Genomic DNA, 19988 nt, shown 5'->3' on the forward strand with positions numbered 1-19988 from the left:
TGTGGGAAACGTGGAGCATCTTACAGCGTGAAATCCTGCTTCGGTATCCCTTCCTGGGTGGAACCGAGCTTCCTTGGCAGGGAGGCAGGATTGCTTTGTGGTTAAGACTGTGGAAGGGCTGGATGCGGTTCCTAGTGCTAAATAACCTTTAGAAAAGGACTGAATCCCTCTGCCTCCGTTCCCCATCATTAACATGGAGACGCTTCCCACCTGCCTTGGACTAGTCATAGGAATATATCAGCATGGAGCCAGTACAATAGAGTAAGAGGTCCCTGAAGAGAGGAAATGTAGAAATGGAAACAAGGAGCTGGTTTTGAACTGGAATGTGTAAAACGCCCCGTTCAGCCGATCTTGCAGGAAGCGAGAAATACATCACTGCTTTAGGCATCTGGTGCCACTGCTGATGAAACCCTAGTAGCAACATGAAAAAACCAAAACAATGGTTTAAATTTGAGCATCAAAACGGTTTATCAGGGCAGGATCCCGGTTCTCATTTGTCAGCACAGGAACACGGACAGTTTTTTTCAGGAGGATTTTGCAGCTCAAAAAACTGAACTCCCAGCTGAGAGTGCCTGTGGGACATCTGTTTCGGTGCCGTAACAAGAGGCAGGCTCAAAATAACACCTTCATCCCGCAGCTCAAAAGCCTTGCGATGTCGTCTCCAGAGTTCATCCACATCGCAGAATCTGACCTTGGTGGATGCCACTGTTGTACTGTTGGCCTGAAGCAGGAGGTCGGAGAAGACTTAGTGATGCCTTTTAAAGGACAGACGCATTATTTTAGAAGGGTTGAATGTGCTGTAAGACCTCCTGCATGGCTGTTGCAGGAGAAGTAGCCCTCTGGTAGCAGGGCAGCGTTGAAATGACTGATCAAACAGAAGGCAGTAGAGAAGTAATAGCAAACTGGCCTGGGAAGTGTTGGGCAACTGAGTGACTGGGACGTGTCTGGGGTACACAGCAGAGCAGTACGATGGCAGGAGCATCCTTTATTGGAGGCATTTACACTTTTTGTCTCCTTTTAACCCCCTTCTCAGAACAGTCGGATTAGAGCCCTCTGTTTTCATGTGCGTGGAGCCGTACAGGGGCCCTGCACTCAGTGACGTGAGCACGGCTGGGGGCAACAGTTGGGTTCAGGACCTAGGGAGAGTTGGATTCAGTGCCGCTGGAGCACTGCCTCCCGCATGCTGTCGCAGGGTTGGAAGGAGTTAATGCCCAGTTGGAGTATGTAGTGACTCTGCACGGCCTCTGGGAGCTATGCCTGGTTTGGTGGCTTGTGTTCTCAACTTGTACAGGATCAAAAAACTGCAAGTGTTGGGCAGCATCTCTGTTCCTCATGGACTGGCACGGTTGGTTAAATTTTCCCTTGGTGCGGTAAAGTTTGTTTTTGGAGCCGCTTGCTGTGGCTTCAACCTCGGAGCAAGAAAAGGCCAACAGTTGTCCGTTTTGTAGCAAAATGTGACCAGACCTTTCACTGGGGACCTTCTGAATACATTGGTTTTATTGCTGGGGGATACCTGGTAGCTTGCACAGCTGAAGTTGATGCATGATGCTTGGTTTGGGCATTTAAATTGTCTTCTGCTGGTGGTCAGTTTTCCATTGAACACCAAAAGGCTTGCAGACTGGGAACACCAAGGCATGAGAGGAAGAGGGGACTTTTGTTTTTTACATACAAGATACCAGCTGTAACTAAAGTTGGCTTTTATGAATATACCATTGGTCCCTTTTTAACTTACTTGCACACGCATAGTATGTGTCGGTATACATGTAAAATGCATGCACTGACTGAATTATGAGATCTCCAGAAAAGTAGCATGGTGAGGTTAGCTAGATATAAGGCCAAAGACTTTGTGGATGGTGGAAATTAGCATATTAAAAAAAAAAAAAAAAATTCTGGAAAAAGTAAATTCTGATGCAGCTATTTCCAAACTGTTGTTTGGGCTGGTCCATGTGACTAAAAGCAAAGATAAAATACTACTCTTGTGACGGTGTCCAGTACCCGTTAGATCGTCAAGATGAATTATTTAATTATGGTTATTTATAGGCTTTCCTGACAAACCAGGCAAACTTTACAAAAGCAAGTGTAAATTTGTAGAGCTGAGGTAAGGTGTTTAGGTAATAACCGTTCAGGGAAAAAAGACCAATTTCTAGTAGCAGTAGCAAGCAATCATGTCCTCCAGTGGAGGCAGCTGTGTGATAATGGGCATTTGAAGTCCTGGGTCTCACTAACTTCCTCTTCCATTCTAGTTTCCACTGGCTCCCTTGCTCAACAATATGCCCACCCCAATGCTACGCTGCATCCGCATCCTTCTCACCCGCAGCCATCTGCCACGCCAACAGGCCAGCAGCAAAGCCAACACGCCGGAAGCCACCCTGCTCCCAGCCCAGTGCAGGTATCTGTGCGTGGGGGACACTGCCTCACCTGCTACTTTGGCATCTTTTGTTCAGAGGGAAAATCTGTGCTGAGGAGTATCAGTTCAGGGGGCCAATGTAACCTCCCTAGAAACTGTATTCAGATACCTGTCAAGGAACTGTGGGGTGCTGGGGATTTAGTGGTCTTGGTCTTGTGCTGTCCAGTGAGCCTGAGATCACCCTCATCCGAGTGCGATGTGCTGGAAGAGGAGGAAAGGTAGTGGCTTACCTGGCTGTGGGGAAATAGGTTGGTTCTGCAGGCACGTTACCATGGTCCCTTCCCTGCAGCCTGGGTTGTGAAGGTGTGCAAAGGGAGCATTGTGCCATGGCTGAACTCGTCTCTCGCAAGTGGGTGCAGACACGCAGCGGGTGCCTGGACATGCGTTCTGGGAGCGTCAATTTTGAGCAGCGTGTCCTGCTTCCCTGTGTTGAACGTGTGTGTTGGGGCTGTTCCCTGGGTGCTAGCGTGGATGCGCACAAGCTAGCTCTAATCTCTCCTCCTCCCATGACATTGTCTTTGCAGCACCATCAGCACCAGGCCGCGCAGGCCCTCCACCTGGCCAACCCGCAGCAGCAGTCGGCCATTTACCACGCAGGGCTCGCCCCGACCCCGCCTGCCATGACGCCAGGCTCCAACGCACAGTCTCCGCAGAACAGCTTTCCTACAGCACAACAGACCGTCTTCACCATCCATCCTTCCCATGTTCAGCCTGCCTATACCAATCCGCCACACATGGCCCACGTACCCCAGGTAAACCCACTTTGAAGCCTTCCAGAAACATCATGTTGCCTGTTTCACGTGGGTAACTTGGTCGGGGGGAGTGGACCCTTCTAGCAGCACTTCCCCCAGGATTTGCTAGTAGCTGTGTTGCTTAGGTCTCTATTTGTCTAATGCTGTTCGAGAAAGCTGGAAGCTCCATTAGATGCCCCAGAGCATGGTAACCCCCCAAGTTTCCAAGATGGCTCCTGTGGGGCTCCACTCCAGTGCTTGTTGAAACCCATTGCAAACACAAGGCCCAACCCTTTTAAGACCAGCCAACGGGCAAATGCTTGTGATAGCTTTGGGAAGCCCTGAGAGGGTAAGGACCTTGTGACCTCACTGCCAGCCCTTTCACTGGTCAGCCTTGGGGTGAGAGCAACCAAGATTCAGGTTAGACAAAGGCAAGGAAGAATTGTAACTGCATGGGGTGGGGTTCCAGACAGGGTGCAGGGAGGGGGACCTGCCTGGACATCCAGGCCTGCCCAGTGAGTATTTGCTTGGCTGGCAGCTAGGGATGATGGTGCAAAGCCTGTTTGGATGCTGCCTTCAGCCCTTGGCTCCCACCTTGGAGTCCAGCGACCTGAGTAGAGGCAGCGTCCCAGAGTAGAGGACTAGCTTACGCGGCGCACACAGATTAGAAGACAGTTGTGTGCTTTCTTGCCTAGAGGGAAGACTCCTCCTTAGCAGCAGGAGGACAGCAAACAGCTCAAGCCACGTGACCTGGTGTGACCGGTAGTCCTTGGTCATGAATCTTGCTAAGCTCTCTGCTCTGTCCCCTGGACAGCTGGTTCCACAGGCCAGTCAGGAGTTGGGCCTAATGCCTTCTTGCAAAGGCTAGGTGTTAATATTGTCACTGGGTTTACTGTTGCCTTACCCTTGGGTTCAGAGGAGGAAATCCCAGCTGGCTGTGCCTGGCGGCTCTGCGCTGGGGCCTTGCTGCTGCTGCTGGAGCACCTGGATGCTACCAGAAATGGGATGCTGGGCTCAGTGGGCTGTCAGTCTGTCCTGGCTCGGGTAGTCCTGGGGACTGGGACTTCCTGGCTCCTCGCGGTCCCTTGAAAGTCCAGCCTGTGGGCCCTCTGAAATGCGTGGATTGCCGAGCCCCCAGGCTGGCTGCTCTGTGGAGGTGGGCTCTTCGTGTGCACTGCAGGGGGCGGGGCAGATGGTGCCATCATGCAATCGCCAGTTCATACTGGTGTTTCAGGGCACCACCCTCCACTGGGAGTGCTGGTCTGTGATCCCTCCTGCAGCCCAGGACGCAGTGATGAGTAGGAGAATTGGGTGCCAGTGGTACTGCAAAAGCATTTGACTGCTGTGAAGTCTCCAGTACCTCTGGGGAGCTGAGACCGGCTCTTCTGCCTCTGGGCTAGGCTTGTGGACCCTTGGCCTGTTGTCTTGCACAGTAATCCGTCGAACTGGGCACTGCTCTGTGAGTCCCTCGTGACCCAGTCCCCTGGGGTTGTGGTTGTGGGGCAATGCTGGTTCAGCACGTGAGGGATTGGGGTTCAGCCCCATGACTGGAGAGGGGCTTGTGGTGCCGAGCGCTGTTGTGCTGCTCTCTGCAGGCTGGCCCTGGGGGATCCATGCCCACGTCGTGTGTGGTGGGCAGCAGTCTGAGGGTCTCTTGTGGAGCTCAGCATGTCATGTGAGCCAGCACTGAGAACGGGGCCAGGTGTTGGGTTCTGGAAAGCACTGAGACGGTGGCACAGGCAGCCTGAGCTGCTGCATGCGTGACTGCCACAGGGACAGTAACCACCACCCGCCTGGGGTAGAAATGCCACTGCAGGCATGACAGATGTTAGAAAAGGCTGGGAAGACATGGCTGATGGGCAGAAAAAGGGGCCCTAGGCAGTGTGGAGCCTTCTGGGGCTGCTGGAAGGCACATCCCAGCTTGAGGAAGGGCGTCAGTTAAGGCAGTAAAACGAGTCCTGTCTGCACTGGTGTTCAGAGCCTGGGACTCTGCCTGCAGCAATGGGCCTTTTCTCTCTAACAAAATGTGCTAAAAGGACCGCATCTGACTTCTGTAAACCATCTGCAGCCAAACACCCTGCTGGCTTGGAGCACTGCTTAGCTTAAGGACCTTGCAACTGCAAAGTGCTGGTCTTTCCTGTGGCTGCCTTCTGTCCGTGAAGTGCCGTGAAGGAGCTGAGGGAGATGCCTGCTTGCTTGTTTGTCACAGGGTGGTCTGCTCTGACAAGCTGCATCTCCGTTTCCATCTGAGATGTGGCTGGGGCACATGAGAACCTGGGTGCGTTGAGCTGCACTAAAGATATATCCGAGGTGACAGAATAGCAGAATAAAGGGGTGGAATGAGTACCGGCCCGGCTGAGAACAAGGCCATTGGGCTTTGGAAAGAACGGGTATCGAGTAGGCAGCCAAGAAGAGGCACTGGGGGAGTCTAGGATGTGAGAAACCAAGTTAGCGTAGCTGCAAAGTCTCTTTTTCTCTCAGGAGAACTTATCAATCTTTGCCTTTTGCTTTGTGGTTTTCCTTGCAAGAAGTGCTCTACATGCCCTTGCAGTACCTCCTGTGCCATGTGAAGGACCAGTCAGTGGGTCTTTCTGCCCAGCGCCAGTTCATCCTTTGCGTAGGAAAGGCATCCCAGGTGCTTTTCAGCATTAGCAATGACACATGCAAGGGGTTTCCTGCTGTCCCTAATCCCCCCACCCTCACATTGGCGGTCCCTCCTGTGCTCTTAGTCAGTAAAGGGACTCTTGCCCCAGTTACCAGCAGTGAGAAGAAATGTTCAGAGCAGAGAGCAAGGATTTGAGGCCCTCCCCCAGGCAGCAGGCTTGGCCCCCATTGCACGCACTGGCCAACCGAGCGCAAGCGGAGCAAATCTCCGGACTTCCTGAGACGGCCGGAGGAGTCTTTGATAGCCCCGTGGCCAGGAGTGTTGCCTCCTTGTGACCATTTATACTAAAGAGCTCTTTGTTTCAGGCTCATGTACAGTCAGGAATGCTTCCTTCTCACCCAACTGCCCATGCTCCAATGATGCTAATGACGACACAGCCACCTGGTGGTCCCCAAGCCGCCATCGCTCAAAGTGCACTACAGCCCATTCCAGTCTCGACAACAACACATTTCCCCTATATGACGCACCCTTCAGGTGAGGAGTGTGTGCCTGCGAGACCTGCACTGTAACTGAGCCAGGTCAAACTAGTGAGGAGAGCAGTGTGAGCCAGGTGTGGGGAGAAAGAAAGAAAACAAAAAAACCTCAAGATGTCCTTTTTTACCGAGGCAAACTGCTACAGGCAGACGGCTGTTCTGCCTTTAGCGTTTGTATCTTGGCAGTACAGGTGTGAGCGTGGTAAGTGTGCAAGACTTAGCCGAGGCTGAAGTACAAGGACCGATGGCCGTGGAGTTTGGGACTGCACCTTCTTGCCCGTGCCTTGGGGGATGCGCTGCCTTGTGGCCTCTGGTTGAATGGTCTGGGTCCTAAAATGCCAAGCAGTGACGGGTCTTGAGGGCAGCTGCAGGAATAGTGCTTGAGGGGCGCGAGCGTTGCAGACTTCCAACAGCTGAAGGCAAGAGGCCGCTGGAAGTGTGCTCCTTATTCCGAGAGCGCTATTTTGCAGTGCCGTTGCTTGAGGAAAAGTAGGCGCTCCTTGTTTTTTGTGTTTTTTTTTTATTACTGTCTTCACATGTAAATCTTGCCTAGGCTTCTTAAATGCTTTGTTCCCCTTCAGAGCAGCTTGTGATCTTGTGTAGTGAACAAACACCTCATTTTGTGTGTTGGGGGATGGGTGGGGAGAGCAAATTGTGGCTTCCAGGGGCTTAGGTAGAGCAATCAGCCAGAGGACATCTTAATGCAGGTTTTTGCAAGGCTTGAGCGGAGTAGTGACCCTGTGCCCAGGGAACTAGCAGACGGTTGCATGGCTTTGCCAATTTGCTACTGACTTTTGCAATTTCTTTTGCAGTACAAGCCCACCACCAACAACAGTTGTAAGGCTGATCTGGAGTAACTGAAAGGCTGGATACCTTTTGTAGGCCAAAACCCTCCTTCTGCTTCTGCCAACTGGAAGCACAGAAAAACTAGAATTTCATTTATTTTGTTTAAAAAAAAAATTTTGATTTCTTGTAACATTCAATAGGAATGCTAACAGTTCATCTTGCAGTGGGAGAGATGTGGACTGAGTAGAGGCATGTAGGAACTTGTGGGCTATTCCATAATTCCATGCACTGTATCAGAGTCCTGCAAGTGCCCCAGCTCTGCTTGCTGAAAACTGGAAGTTATTTATTTTTTAACGACCCTTCAAAGTTCTGAACTCATCAGCTAGCAAAGGAAGTAACAAGAGTGATTCTTGCTGCTATTATCACTAAAAATCAAGACTCGGAGATCCCTTTTACTTCTAACTAAACTTGAAACCGTTCAGTAAAAAAAATTCTAATCATCAAACTGATGGATTATTATTTATAAATCACGTTTGATGAGGTGATCACTATCGCAAGACAGTGATGTAACTTTTAAGTTAAAAAAAAAAAAAAGACAAACCTTTGTAGATAATATAAAATAAAAACTTTAAAAAAAAATTAAAAAATAAAAAAAGTTTTAAAAACTGACCAATGTGGCAAGCGTTTTCTCTTGAGGTGTATACGGCATCCTCCGTCTCCAGAGCATTCGTCCTGTTCCCCGTCGGGTAAGCTTGCTCTGGCTGTACAAAAGTGAGCAGCATTTGATGCCCCCGTGATGCGAGGTTTGGTGCAAGTGTAGTGTTCAGGGTACGCGTTTCAACCTACTTGTCTCAACTGTAAGAATGTTCCAAGTACGATATTTAATCTCAACTGCTGTAGCCTGCCTGTCGAATGATATGACTCCCTCCGTGAGAAGCAGACCTAGCTGTTTCATGTAGGGCTCTAGAGACGACGTGAAGGCCAGTGGTGTTGGCATCGGTCGCTGTTGGTGGAAGCTACTTGCCAGACTGAGTAAAAGCTCTAGCATGAAGGACTGGGAGAACTGTTGCACTTGACTTCCTTGCATTAACCTGTAGCAGTTTGCACCATCTGCGAAATACGCTGTGGTCTCTGCTGCTGTTCCTTGTTGAGCATGCTTAAATCTGCTGCCTAGAAGATGATGATGGATTGGAGGAGGAAATGGGAGTCTCCTACACTCCAGCCGCGTTGCCCCTGGCTGCACTGAGAAGGTGAGTGAAATAATAATCTGTCCATGGAACACGGCTGGCACAGAAGCGTAGGGCCTGGAGAGGAAAGCAGGCTAGCTTTCGTCTCTCAAGTCCGCTGTCTTGAGCAACCACAGTGCAGGGCTGATGTCACTTAGAGAAGCAGTTCTGGTTAGCAGCAGGGGGCACAGTATCATTAAAAATATAGAGGGTGCTTTTATCCACCCCAGTGAGTGAAACGCCTTGTGCCTGTGCTCCTTGAAGAGCAGGGGCTTGAGCAGATTGGCACGTTCAGGTAGTTTTGTTAAACCTTTGCTTCACTTGAGAGCTGTTCCATTTCTAGCAGTTTGGGTGGGGGCAGGGCTCTTCTAACAGCTGTTAATTCAATCACTGGAAACAAGAGCTGCTTCTGCAGAAGATCACGTTAGAAGCAGGGATGTGAAGGGACAAGAGTGAAAAATTCTAAAAACAGTTTATTTAGGAGCAGGATTCTTTACATAGCAAAATTTTGCATTATTCAAGAATAAGTTACTTGTACAGTACATACAGAAACAATATACAGAAAATCTACTATACAAGAATCATTTTCTTTGCTGGTGAGAAGCAGAGCTTTAAACAAATGCAGTTTATTCCAACAAAACCCTTATTGGCCTTTATTTGCCGATGGGTTACAAAGGCAGTGTGTAACCTGCACAATGGACTCTTAATACCTATCGCCTTTGGCTGCCTAAGATGTCCTGTTATGATGCAACAAGCTTAAGTTTGAAATCTGGAATACTGTATTAAAACCTGTCAGTCAAGATTGCGGCCTTGCATGCGTGTTTAAAGTATGACAGTGTCGGGTGCAAAACTACAGGTGTTCTTGTTGCAGAGAACAGAAGAAAGATGATTACCTGAATACTTTCCTGAGGGAGCAGAGGGAAGAATGATGCTTTGAAACAAGTAAGTATCCTGCCACCTGGCTGCCTTTTAATCCTCGGGGGTTGGCTTTGCTTCCCCTGAACCTGGACCCTTTCCTGGGAGCCATGCTGCAGAAGAGAGCCCTGAAGCAGAAGCATCCATGGGGGGCTGACCTGCTCTTAAATGCTGGTCCCATTCTACCAGGATGGGAGGAATTAAAGGGCTAGACAGGATGGGACCGCACACGCACACCAGCAACGTCATCTGCAGAGCCTGCCTGCTGCAAGGGTGTGCGGGAGCTGCTGGAGAGCCAGCCTGTTGGTGTGCAAAGAGCAAGTCCTGTCCTGAGAATAAAGGGGGTTGACTTCAGGGAAGGCCTTATCGGACTCCCACGCAGGCCTGTATTCTGGCCATGTGCTGGCTGTTTCACAGGGTACCGGCTGAAATAGGCTCCTGTTTGTGGCAGTACGGCTAGATCCTCAAGGCACTAAGCACTGTCTTCACTGAGAGATGCATGCAACTTAACTCTTAACCAGCTGTGGTGAAAGCAGGCCCTCTGCTAGCCCTGTGCTGGTGCCTCCTGAGAGAGAAGGGCTCGGATGCGTCTCCTTCACAGCTCCATCTGCATCCACCCAGAGCTGTTCCCAGGTAGTGTTGTGCTTTGGAGCCCCAGCTGGATTTGATGCTGGGAGCACCTTCCTCTGAGCCCAAAACCTGGGAAAGAGCCGAGAGCACTTCAGCCAAGCCAGGTGTCCATCCAGCCCTGTGCAACAGTGTTTACCTGGCTGTGGCCATCCGGGGGGCCAACATAACCGACCGGTGGCTAAGGGGAGGCCTGCCCGAGTTGCATGTTCCCTTTCCAAGGCTGTGAATGTGTGAAGCAACTGTCCTGGATGCTTCAAAACAGGGATGATCCCCTGCCCTGCACAGAATCACTTGTGCGCTTACAGTGGAAAATGTTCATATTTAAGTGTCTCGAGGTGAACATGGCTTGCGTCCATCAAGATCTTTCTCCTCTCAAACACTTCTCTAAAGCCAGGAGCACTCCCTCCTGAATGACCATGAAGCCAATAACTCTCCTCCCAAAAGTCACCAGTCACCGGCATTTCAATGGCTATAAGTTGTGTGGTTTTTTTGTTTTGTTTTGTTTTTTATCCCTGATTTTAATTTATGATCAAGCTCTCTGGCTGCCAGATGAATTCCTGAAGTGGACTCTGCACCTTGGCAGGTGGGTGAGGGGTGCTCACTGCACAAACAGCTTCACGGGCTGGGCCGCCAGGCTTCATTTGGTCTCCAACCTAGATGCTTCGGGCTTGAATCTCTTTTCAGACGCCTCGGTGAGCAAGCAAGGGCAGCGGAAGGTGGGTGGAGTTCCCATGTGCACAGCCTTCAAACACCACAGAGATTTTCCATGTTAACAGCGTCCCTTTGAACTCTTACTCCCCTTCCGTTGGGGTTGAGCTAGTCCCTTTGCCATGGCCCATTTGGGGCAGCTTGCCCCTGGTAAAGCAAACAAAGCTTTAATGCTCGACTTGGAAAGAGCCTGGGTGTGTCAGGTTTTGCTCAGCCACGAGGACTCGATTCCACCCATGTGGATGGGCTGGATTTTCTGAAGCGCTGAGGTGTAACCTCAGCCCAGGAATCGCTGCCAACTCCCGATGTAGTGAAATGCTCCTGAAGGTTCACACGCTTTCCCAAACTGCTCCTTGGTGTTAATGTGGTCTGGAGCAGGGTGTGAAAGCACGGGGCTGCGCTTCGGCCTGGCTGAGGAAATGGAGAACCGTGATGCTGACTTGGGATCACTGCAGCTCCGCAGGCTCCTCTCGGGGCTGTCCTATCACTCTGGGCAGCAGCTCCCTGCATCCACTGCCTGGGCATTGAGTGGGGTGAGCAAATGCCTTTTGTTTTGCTTGAACAAAACCAGCATGGTGGAGAGCAGCTTGGAGGCTTGCACTAGCTGTATCTGCTTTCCCAGGGTGGGATTTGCCTGGCAATCGATCCTAAACTGTTGCAGAGATGGTGGAGAATCACTGATCTGAATGGGCCTGCTCTTTGCACCCTGAATGGCACCGTTTTGGCATGGGGGCTGTGCGTTTAGCGTGAGTGCACCACCTAGAAACCACTGACTGAAGCGCTGTGTAGCTGTGCGCCAGCTCTCTGCTGCTCTTGCTCCCGGTTCGCATTTCAAGTCGGCTAATTTCTACTCCTTTTCCATGAGACCTGCTGTCATGCTGCCTCACAGCAGGAGGCATTGGCCTGACCGTGAACAGGAACAGATTGGCCGTGCTCGTTGGAGAGCCTTCCAGCCTTGTAGGAGTGGCAATTTTATTGCTTATAAACCTTAAGCAAGTACATGTAGCTGGGCCTACATCCAGTGTCCAAAGCAGTATAAAGGCAAATGGGTGGGTACAATCACAGGTGTCTGATTAAGTGTAGAAATGCCAAACCCTAATCTTAATCCTAGTCCAAGTAAGGCACAAAAATGTGAGCTGCTGTTAGCCCTTGGTAGTGCAGGCTCGACAGGTGGGGAGGAGCGGTGGCATCTGTCTGGGAGAGAAACCAGTAACTGAGCAGCATCTGCAGAGCTGGAAAGGCCTCCTGGGGCTGTTCAAGCAGGCTAAGCTGGGGAGCAAGCGAGCAGGGCAGCCAGCAAATCTGTGCTTTAAGAAACAGCTTGAGGTAAAACATCTGGAAAATCTCTTTGCCTGACACTAGCTTTGTGCTTAAATCGCTCCCGGTCTTGGAGTGGAGCTTTACGAGGAAGAGATGTCAGTCTCCATGCTCCACCCATCAGTTGCATTATTTTTCTAGGAACAATAGGGGGAAGTTAGTGTTCACCTTCTTAATTAATGAATGGCTGGAACGATTTCTTCTGCCAGTTGTAGCAGTCAGCAACTGCAGCTACGCATTTGTTAACTGTGCCAGCCAGTCTTCTCCACCTCCAGAACTGCAGAGCAAACCCTTTGCTAATAGGATCTGCGCCTGCCCCAGGAAGAGAAAGAGGGAACCGGGTGATGTTATGCAACTGCAGCACATTCCTTGAGTGGCAGGAAGTGCCTCTGTCCTGCTTCTGCATGGCCCAAATCAGCAATTTGTCTAAGCACTCTCAACCCTGTGGGTGTAACTCAGGCTTTCCTGGCCTCCGCCACATCAAAACGGGCCAGGAGACTGCAAGTGACTGAAATACTCAGTACCAGTAACGGATCGGGACTGTGAGCTTCGCGCTGCAGTGAGCCAACAGGAGCTGTGTCTGTAAAGAGTAAGGAGGGAGATCTGGTCTAAACAGGGCCCTTGAACAGGCCCAAGCCCAGTCCCCCTCCTTGCAACCATCCTGAGCCAGAAGGAAAAGAACACCAGTTCTTCCGTCTCCTGTACGATTCCTCAAACATTTTGGCACAAGGTTTCAAATGCTTTCCTTTGCAAATTGTGTGTCCCACTGCCTCCACCCAGCCACCCCGTCAGAGCGGCGTGTACTGGTTGTCAATGGCCCGCGTGTGCCCCCGGCCTGGGGAGTCCAGCTCGTAGTCGGAGGTCCGGGGCAGGGCGATGGGCATGGGGGCTGCCTCACCGAGGCGCAGGCTCTGTGCCAGTTCTTCTGGAGGGGGCACCAGGTGGAAGATCTGCTCGGGCTGAGCACTAGGGTGGAGGTGGTCGGTCATGTGCAGCCGTGGGCAGCTGGAGGGACCGATGTGAGCCAGGCTGAGGTCGGTGCTCCAGCTGGGGATGGAGAAGGGGAGCAGGATGGTGCTGGCGGAGGCTGGGGCTGTGGAGGAAGCCAAGCTGGTGAAACGGCAGGCAGGGACCCTTGAGCCCTCCTGGAACAGGTTCACCCTGCCAGAAGCAGCAGCTGCAAGCATCCTGCCTGTTTTTCCTTGCTGGCAGCTCCTGGCTTTTATTTGGGGAGTGGGGGGCAGCCTGTCAGGCATGGGGCAACAAGCTGTTCTCCCCAGCAGCTGCCTGCGGGAGCCAGCTACCTCTGGGGGAAGCAGCCTCGGGCGGGGGCCAAGTGCCATGCAGGGGAGCTGAGCTGCTGGCTGGCTGGGGGTGCCCCCCACCAAGGCTTTTTCAGGCTCCGCAGCCCTGAGTGGGAACACGCTGTTCTTGGTGAGCACCGGATGGGAACCAGGCGCATGGCCCCTGCAGACCACGGCGGGGGCAACTTCTCCTTTCCAGAGAGGAAGCCCGAGGCCTGAGAGTCGCCTGCTGCGGCTCCGGGCGGGCACTTCCTGTTGTGGCCCATAGACCTGGGGCAAGCGCACCTGCCCCTGCACCTGCCTGTGCCCAAACCTCCCTTGCCCCTTCCCAGGGGGGCCCAGTCTGGTGGGTCCTAAAGCTACAGGGGAGGAGGTACTAGGCCCTCCTCTCCACCCTATGCCAGGAGGGAGGGAGAGCACATGCTCTCTGCACCATCTCCGGCCTCCTTCCTGCCGTGCCCCCGCAGGGCTGCCCGGCTCAGCTGTGCCGTCGGAGCTGCTGCAGGATGGCTTGTACGGTCCCGGAGCCCAGTCCTAACTCGGGGCTGCTCTGAGAGCCTGGGGAGGGCACGAGCTGGGCTCGCAGCAGGCTCCTGGCTCCTCTGTATTTTTCCCAGTAGAGAAATAACAAAGGGCAAACCTTGAAATGAGCTTGGTAAAAGAAAATACTGGGCTCCACTGAGCCTGAACCATGGGCCCGTACCACTCCAGCAGCATTGCTCCAGCTGTCGAGCCACTGAACCACGGGGGAGGCAGCACAGCTGGTTCCTGGGTCTTGAAACCCAGGTGGAAACAAAGGCAGGAGCCAGTTGCATAAGCCTAAGGCTGGACTCAGCAACCTTGGGTTCTAGCCCCACCTGAGCTGCTGGGCAGGGATACTCTGGCCTGTCACCTCTGTTCCCTGGAGTGGGGCACCACTCTACCTGTGCCCTCCCGCATCCCCCATCCTGTAGCAGTGAGTCTGTAGCCTCCCGCCGTGTGCCAGCCTCCCTCTAATGCAGCTACCCAGGGCCAGGGGCTGGGCTGGAGCATAGGCGCAGGCTGGTTGGAGGTGCTTGCCACCTGGAAACAGGGAGCCTGGATGGCAAAGCTGTTTCCAAGCCTCCCCCATCCCTGGCAGGTGTGTGCGTGTGACTCAGAGAGGAACAGGACAAATGCTGAGATTTGTTTTTTGTTCCAAGTCCCCTCTGAAGGCAGCAATCGGCATGGGAAGCGGAGACTGCGGGGAGCAGCCAGACCCATGGCCATAGGAAGCAGGGCCCAGAGCAGCCCGGTTTCGGGCTTGTTACAGGTTTCCAGCCTCCGCCTCCCCAGAGCCGCTGGGTGGGGAGGGGAGCAGGCCCTCTGCCTCCGCGCTGGTGCTCTAACTGGGTCAGCTGCACAGCTCGTGAGTCACGGCCAGTGCTGGGAAGTCGCACGCAGGGCCCTTCCTGCATGCCCAGGGCCTTGGCCCGTCCTCAGTCCCAACTAAGGATGGCCGGAGCAACAGCAACAGGGGAGCACCACTGCTGCCGGAGCAGCTGCCCCACAGCTGGGGCCATAGGTCAATACTGCAGTTCCCCAGGCCTGGCCTCGGGGACGCCAGTGCAAGGCTGAGGCCGGGGGACCCTGAGAGTTTGCCATTCTCTTCCTCACGAGCCTCTCCCAGCCGCGAGTTGCACTGCCTCCCTGCAGAGCTCGATGGTGGAGGCTGCGGAGGGAGCTGCCTGGGCCCTGCTCTGACCTACAGCAGCAAAGGCCTGGAGGCAGGGGCCGGCCCTCCCCACACTCCCGCGCCGACACAACGCTACGCTACAGCCGCAAGGCCTGCCGATGCCGTCGAGGGCGGTTCCTGACTGCTGCTGCTCAGCGCCTGCCCCAGGGGAACACCCGTACGCCGTCCCCAGGCCCCCTGTACCTTGGGAGGGAGGGACGTAGCTGGAGAGCCTGACGTCGCCGGCAGTGCTGCACTCCAGGGGGATGGGATTGCGCTGGAAGTGCTGCAGCATGTTCGCGATGGAGGTGAAGTGGAGGTGCTGCACGCGGCACTGTCCTCGCTCGGTCAATGAGAGCCGCAGGTGCTGTTGGGGGAGGGAGGGCGCATCTCTCTCAGGGCTGGTAGGGTGATGGGCCCCCCCGATGGGAAAGCCCTGCCCAGGCCCCCGCAGTGCGGAGGGGCTTCATGCTGGCCCCCAGGGACCCCATGTAATCAGAACAGGGCCCCCAAGGGCTGCTCTGTTTATTGCAAGCCTCAGCCCCATTTTGGACCCCTCCAGGGCCTTCCCTGCAGCAGCTGTGACCCGGGGAGGCCCAGCACATGCTGGGGCGCTGGGAGCAGCAGAAGCACCTCCAGAGCCCACCAGCTGGCTCCCCCCATGGAAACGGCCCATGGGATAAAAAAATCCTGCTTCTGCTGGGGCTCAGCTCTGGCATGAGGCGAGGGGGCACATGTGCTCCCTGCCGCAGGGTGCCCGCGGGGCGATGGACCCAGCAGGCCATCTGAGCTCCACCTGAGGTCGGCCATGCAGTGCTTTGCTCCTCTCCTCCAGCGCAGGGAGCAAGCGCAGGCCAAAGAGAGGACCCCCCCGGCCATGCACCCCTGTGCCCAGACTGTACCTTCGCTCTTCCCTGAAAGTTGAAGGTGAGGACGTATTCCCCCCTGCGGGTTTCACTCTGTCGAACAAGGAAAACCCCGTGGCCTTCCAGCCCCTGCAGCTGAACGAGCTGGGCAGCCTTGACGCGAGAGATGGGCCCGTGGAACCAGGGGTAGGACGACAGCAAATGGTCGGTTTTCTGGCAGGGCGGCTCTGGGGGCGCACAGGGCACGGCCCCTGGAGGGAGGAGAGAGGGAGACATGTCAGGACCTGCGGGGCTGCAGGGAGGGGTGGGGGGAAAACATTTGCGAGCTCCACAGCAGCCACAAAGGACGACAAGGCCACTTCTCCGCCATCCCCGGCTCCTCAGCTGCTGCCTGGCACGTCTGCAGAAAGGGGAGCTGGCCCCGAACGGCGTGCACCAGACGCCTCCCCACGCCTCGCGTGCATGGCTTTGCTGAGCCCAGCCACGCTCTTTAGCTCAGTCACCAGCCACTTCTGCTTTGGAGCCGTGCGCCGCGGGACCTGGGCGCTGCGTGAGACTGAAACCAAGCGCAAAGGCTATCAGTAAGAGCCTGGTTTCCTGGCGACGCAACCTGAGGCCAGGTCACCCTAGTTCCTCTTTACGGGAAAGGGCAGGCCAAGGACTGATTTCTTGGCAACAGAAACCAGGAGGCAACCTGGAGCCTTCCCCAGATGCAGCCCTGCCCAGGCTCCTGGATAGTGATAGCGCGTGCCGGGGCAGGCTCCTGCAGCCCAGGGAGCCCGCAGGATCCTGCTCTTCCATGGCCACGATCCAGGGAGGGGCAGAGTCCCCCTCTGCCAGCCCACGGGGTTTTGCAGGCCCTGCATCCCTCATGCCCCTTGCCTCCCCGGCACCGAGACCTCGTGGGGCTGGAACTGGGCTCTTGGGGTTGCTGCCCCCCCAGCCTGACCCTGGCTAATCCCACAGGGCCCTGCTGCTAAGGGCAAGTGGTAGGACTGGGGCCGGCATGGTGCTCTGCCGTATTAAGACCTCATTTGCCCCAGCCACTTCCACCGTGGGGGCAGAAGGAGGGTCCCTGGCCTGGCCACCCCAAGGGCCTAGAGAAATACCAGAGGGTGCTGCTGAACAGGAGCTGCTGCTCTCATGCCTCCCGGGCAGGCCCTCCCCGTGGCTTCCCGCTGGGTGTCAGCGCAAGCTCCCTGCAGGTACCCCTCCTTCAGTCACTTGCTACAGACTCTCCGCCCTGTTCCAGCTCTGCCTGGGTGATGTCTGCCCTGATGGTCTGAGTTACGTGGGGCCTGCCCTGTGCTCCCCGGAGCTCACCGGCATCTGCAGGCCACTGTCCTGTGTGCACCTGCCCTGGCCCTCACCACGCACGTTCTGCTCCCCACCCAGGCGCTCTCACCAGCATGCCATTTGTACGCTTGCTTCGCTGTCCGGACACTGGCTTTGGAGGCCGCCCAGCCCTGGGACTGGAGCCCTGGACCTGCCTGCTGGGTAACCTTGCCCTGCCTATTGCCCCTTCCGGGCCCGTGCCACCGTCCACTGTCCTCACAAGCACCTCAGGGCAGGGCCTGTCTCTTGCGAGCAGTCTGCACTGCCCCTGCCACAAGGGAGCCGTGGCTTTGTCTCCTCCTGTTCGCACCCCTGCGACCAGGCACTTCTCAAGGAGGCCAGGAGACAAGCGCAGCGCAGGCCCCCTCGCGCCCAGGCTGGTGACTGGGCCTTGCAGCCTGTCTGGGGAGAGGCCAGAGCCATGTCTGCCCTTTGGTGCAGCCGGCCTGTTCCCCAGCTCCACCACCCTTGGGCCTGGGCTGGTGCTCAGTTCCTATGAGGAGCGCACCCTCCCCTGGCTGCCAGGCAGGTGAGACTGCTCCCTGCAAAGTGCTCCTGCCTCGTCCTCGTGGCCGTCCTTCCCTTCCTCCTCCGGGCCGAGCCGAGCTGTGGTGTCACGTGGGGCACTCACCTTGGTTAAGGGAGTCGGTGCTGCTGGTCGCAGGGCTGGGCGCCAGGGCATCGGCGTGCTGGCCCAGAAGCGGCTCTACGTCGGCTGCGTCTGACCTACGGGGAGGAATCGGGGAGCGCTGTCGCCGCTGCGCCCAGGCGGAGCCCGCTACAGCGCGGCAGGGGTGAGCAGCCTCTGTGCCGAGGGGTGACAGCGAGGGAAAGGGGAAGTGCTGGGGTTGCCGGAGCTGAGCTTGGGGGCTGGTGAGGAGGAGGAGGAATGCCAGGAGCCTCCATGGGCGTCCCAGTTTCCCATCAATCCCAGCTCCTCTGGCACAGGGCTCCGGGACCCAGCCAGGGACCCCCTCTGGGTCCAGACTGTGGGGCCAGGGGCCTTCCAGCCTCAACCCTGCCCTGCAAGAGGCCATGAGCCCAGCAGGACACCCCATCTGCGAGCTTACGGCCATTGCCATGCAGGCCAGAGAGCAGCGCATCTTCCCTGAGCCCTGGCTGCCCGCGGCCCGGGGCAGGCAACCCCGTCCACGCGAGCCCTGTCCCGTGCCGAGTGGGGGAAGCAGGGCCAGCCTCTGAACAGCACCAAGCCGAGCTGCGTTAGCGTCTTGGGAGGCCTGACCAGAAGCAGCTCCTAATTCATGGAAGAGGGGGAGCCTGGCAGGGGCTGCGGGAGCAGAGCGCTGCATGAGTCACATTGGGGCCCTGGGAGGACACGCTGCTGGGGATTTCAATTGCAGGAAAAGCTGGCGCTAGCTGAAGCCCGCAGGCTGGCCAGGCCTGCTGGTGCTTCCTCCCCAGCCTGTGGCCCTACTCGAGCAGGCTGGATGCCTCTGTAAGGTAGTGACAGCCTGGCCCCTGGCTTCCCAGGCTGTGGGAACAGGGCCAGACTGCCTCTGTGCTGGGAAACCAGGAGCCTCTGCCCTGAGCGACTGGTGGGGACATGGAGGCCCGGGACGGGGCGTGTGAACCGAGAGCTGGCGCCCCAAAGCCCTCGTGCCGTGGCCTGGGCAAGCCCACAACTCTCCCTGGGCATGTGCTGCACTGCAGAGCACGTGGCACTGGGCCAAGGCTGGGATCCCTGGGCCAGGGTGGGCACGTGGTTAGCAGCGCGCGTACTTTGCCCCGGCGGCTCCTTACCCTCGGCTCAGGCAGTCTTTGATTTCTGCTGTCCAGGAAATCAGCTGCTGCTCGTCCCCAGCTTCAAAGATCACGTCCGTGGCATTGCTCACCTGGGCAGGGAAGAAGGGGAGAGGTTGATGGCCACCACGGCAGCCGCCCTGCCCAGCCAGCGCCGCCAGGGCCCGCTGCGGAGGAGGGGGTTTCCGTGGGGCTTCTGAGAACCGGCCACAGTCTCGCTTCCCTCGGCCCCAGGGAGTTCCCTCTCCGCTCTTCCCTCTGCCTCGCAGCTTCCTCTTCCCTCCTCGCTGGGGCCTCACGTGCCTCCGCCGCGGTCTAGGGAACGGCTGCGAGGGGGGCAGAGGCAGGAAGGAGGCTGCTGCGAAGGGCGAGGAGATCCGGCCGCAGACTTCCCAGGGGAACTCGCTCTCCTCTCTCCCCCTGCCCCTCGCCAGGGCTGCAGGGCTGGGATGTGACGCAGGCGCCGGTTCTCCCCTGGACGCTTGGGGCAGCGAGCAGCCTGCGTGTCTTGGCGCGGCCGCCGGAGGCAGCTGCTCCCAACCTCCGCTGGCCCACAGAGACCAGGCAGGTGGTCTCGTGCTGCCAGCTGCCGGGGCACGAGGCCACGAATGCAAGGCCCTGGAGGGAGACGGCCGTCCCGGGCAGCGCATCAGGGGAAATGAAGCCAAGGGGCTGGGGCATTCACCTAACCATCCCACCCACACGCAGGCCGGGGTCTCGCGCTGGCTCCCTGCAGGGTGGGCTTAGGTCTCCAGGACTCTTGGCCCCTGCCTGAGACTGTGCCCCCGGCTCCGTCACGCGCCAGAGCCACAGCACCGAGAGGGCTGCACCCAGGTGGAAAGGCCGAGCCCAAACCGGAGCTGCTCCTCGCTGGGGGGAGAAGAGGAAGTGAAATTTGGCGCAAGAGCCTCCGTGCATGTGCTGCGATGGGCGCTGGGGGGCCGTGATGAAGCCTGGCGCCAGCGGGGTGGCTAGGGCGTGCTGCCTCCTGGCCGCCGGGACAAAGGGAGGACAAGGGGCTGGGCCGCGAGCGACCCGCTCAGCACCTAGGCAGCTTGTGCTGAACAGCCGGGCAAAGGGCAGGGCCTGGGCCAGGCAAGCTGAGGCACCGGGGGAGGCAGCAGCCTCTTGCCCCCAACCCTTCGCCCATGGCCTAGGAGGGATGGCAAGT

At 56.3% G+C, this 19988-nt stretch overlaps 2 protein-coding genes across 14 annotated transcripts in view; one reads left to right on the forward strand and one right to left on the reverse strand.

Annotated features, from left to right (window-relative positions):
* Nucleotides 1–7731, forward strand: part of ATXN2 (ataxin 2) — a 56450-nt gene extending 48719 nt beyond the window's left edge. For 8 of the 9 annotated variants that reach the window (XM_090063091.1, XM_090063095.1, XM_090063094.1 and 5 more), the window contains 4 exons: nucleotides 2244–2389; nucleotides 2932–3159; nucleotides 6109–6277; nucleotides 7089–7731. In XM_090063091.1, the coding sequence (XP_089919217.1) occupies nucleotides 2244–2389; nucleotides 2932–3159; nucleotides 6109–6277; nucleotides 7089–7117 (572 nt within the window). In that variant the 3' untranslated portion in view covers nucleotides 7118–7731. The remainder of the gene's footprint in view (nucleotides 1–2243; nucleotides 2390–2931; nucleotides 3160–6108; nucleotides 6278–7088) is intronic. The other variant, XM_090063099.1, reaches the window with a different exon arrangement.
* A 1010-nt stretch (nucleotides 7732–8741) lies between these two features.
* Nucleotides 8742–19988, reverse strand: part of SH2B3 (SH2B adaptor protein 3) — a 57461-nt gene continuing 46214 nt past the window's right edge. For all 5 annotated transcript variants that reach the window (XM_090063105.1, XM_090063106.1, XM_090063104.1 and 2 more), the window contains exons 4-8: nucleotides 18818–18909; nucleotides 17688–17782; nucleotides 15758–15972; nucleotides 15060–15222; nucleotides 8742–12951 (exon numbers count right to left, since the gene is read on the reverse strand). In XM_090063105.1, the coding sequence (XP_089919231.1) occupies nucleotides 12647–12951; nucleotides 15060–15222; nucleotides 15758–15972; nucleotides 17688–17782; nucleotides 18818–18909 (870 nt within the window). In that variant the 3' untranslated portion in view covers nucleotides 8742–12646. The remainder of the gene's footprint in view (nucleotides 12952–15059; nucleotides 15223–15757; nucleotides 15973–17687; nucleotides 17783–18817; nucleotides 18910–19988) is intronic.

Source organism: Crocodylus siamensis, chromosome 9 (genome assembly GCF_052110815.1).
Source record: "Crocodylus siamensis isolate JL-2025a chromosome 9, ASM5211081v1, whole genome shotgun sequence".
Taxonomy (NCBI): Eukaryota; Metazoa; Chordata; order Crocodylia; family Crocodylidae; genus Crocodylus; species Crocodylus siamensis.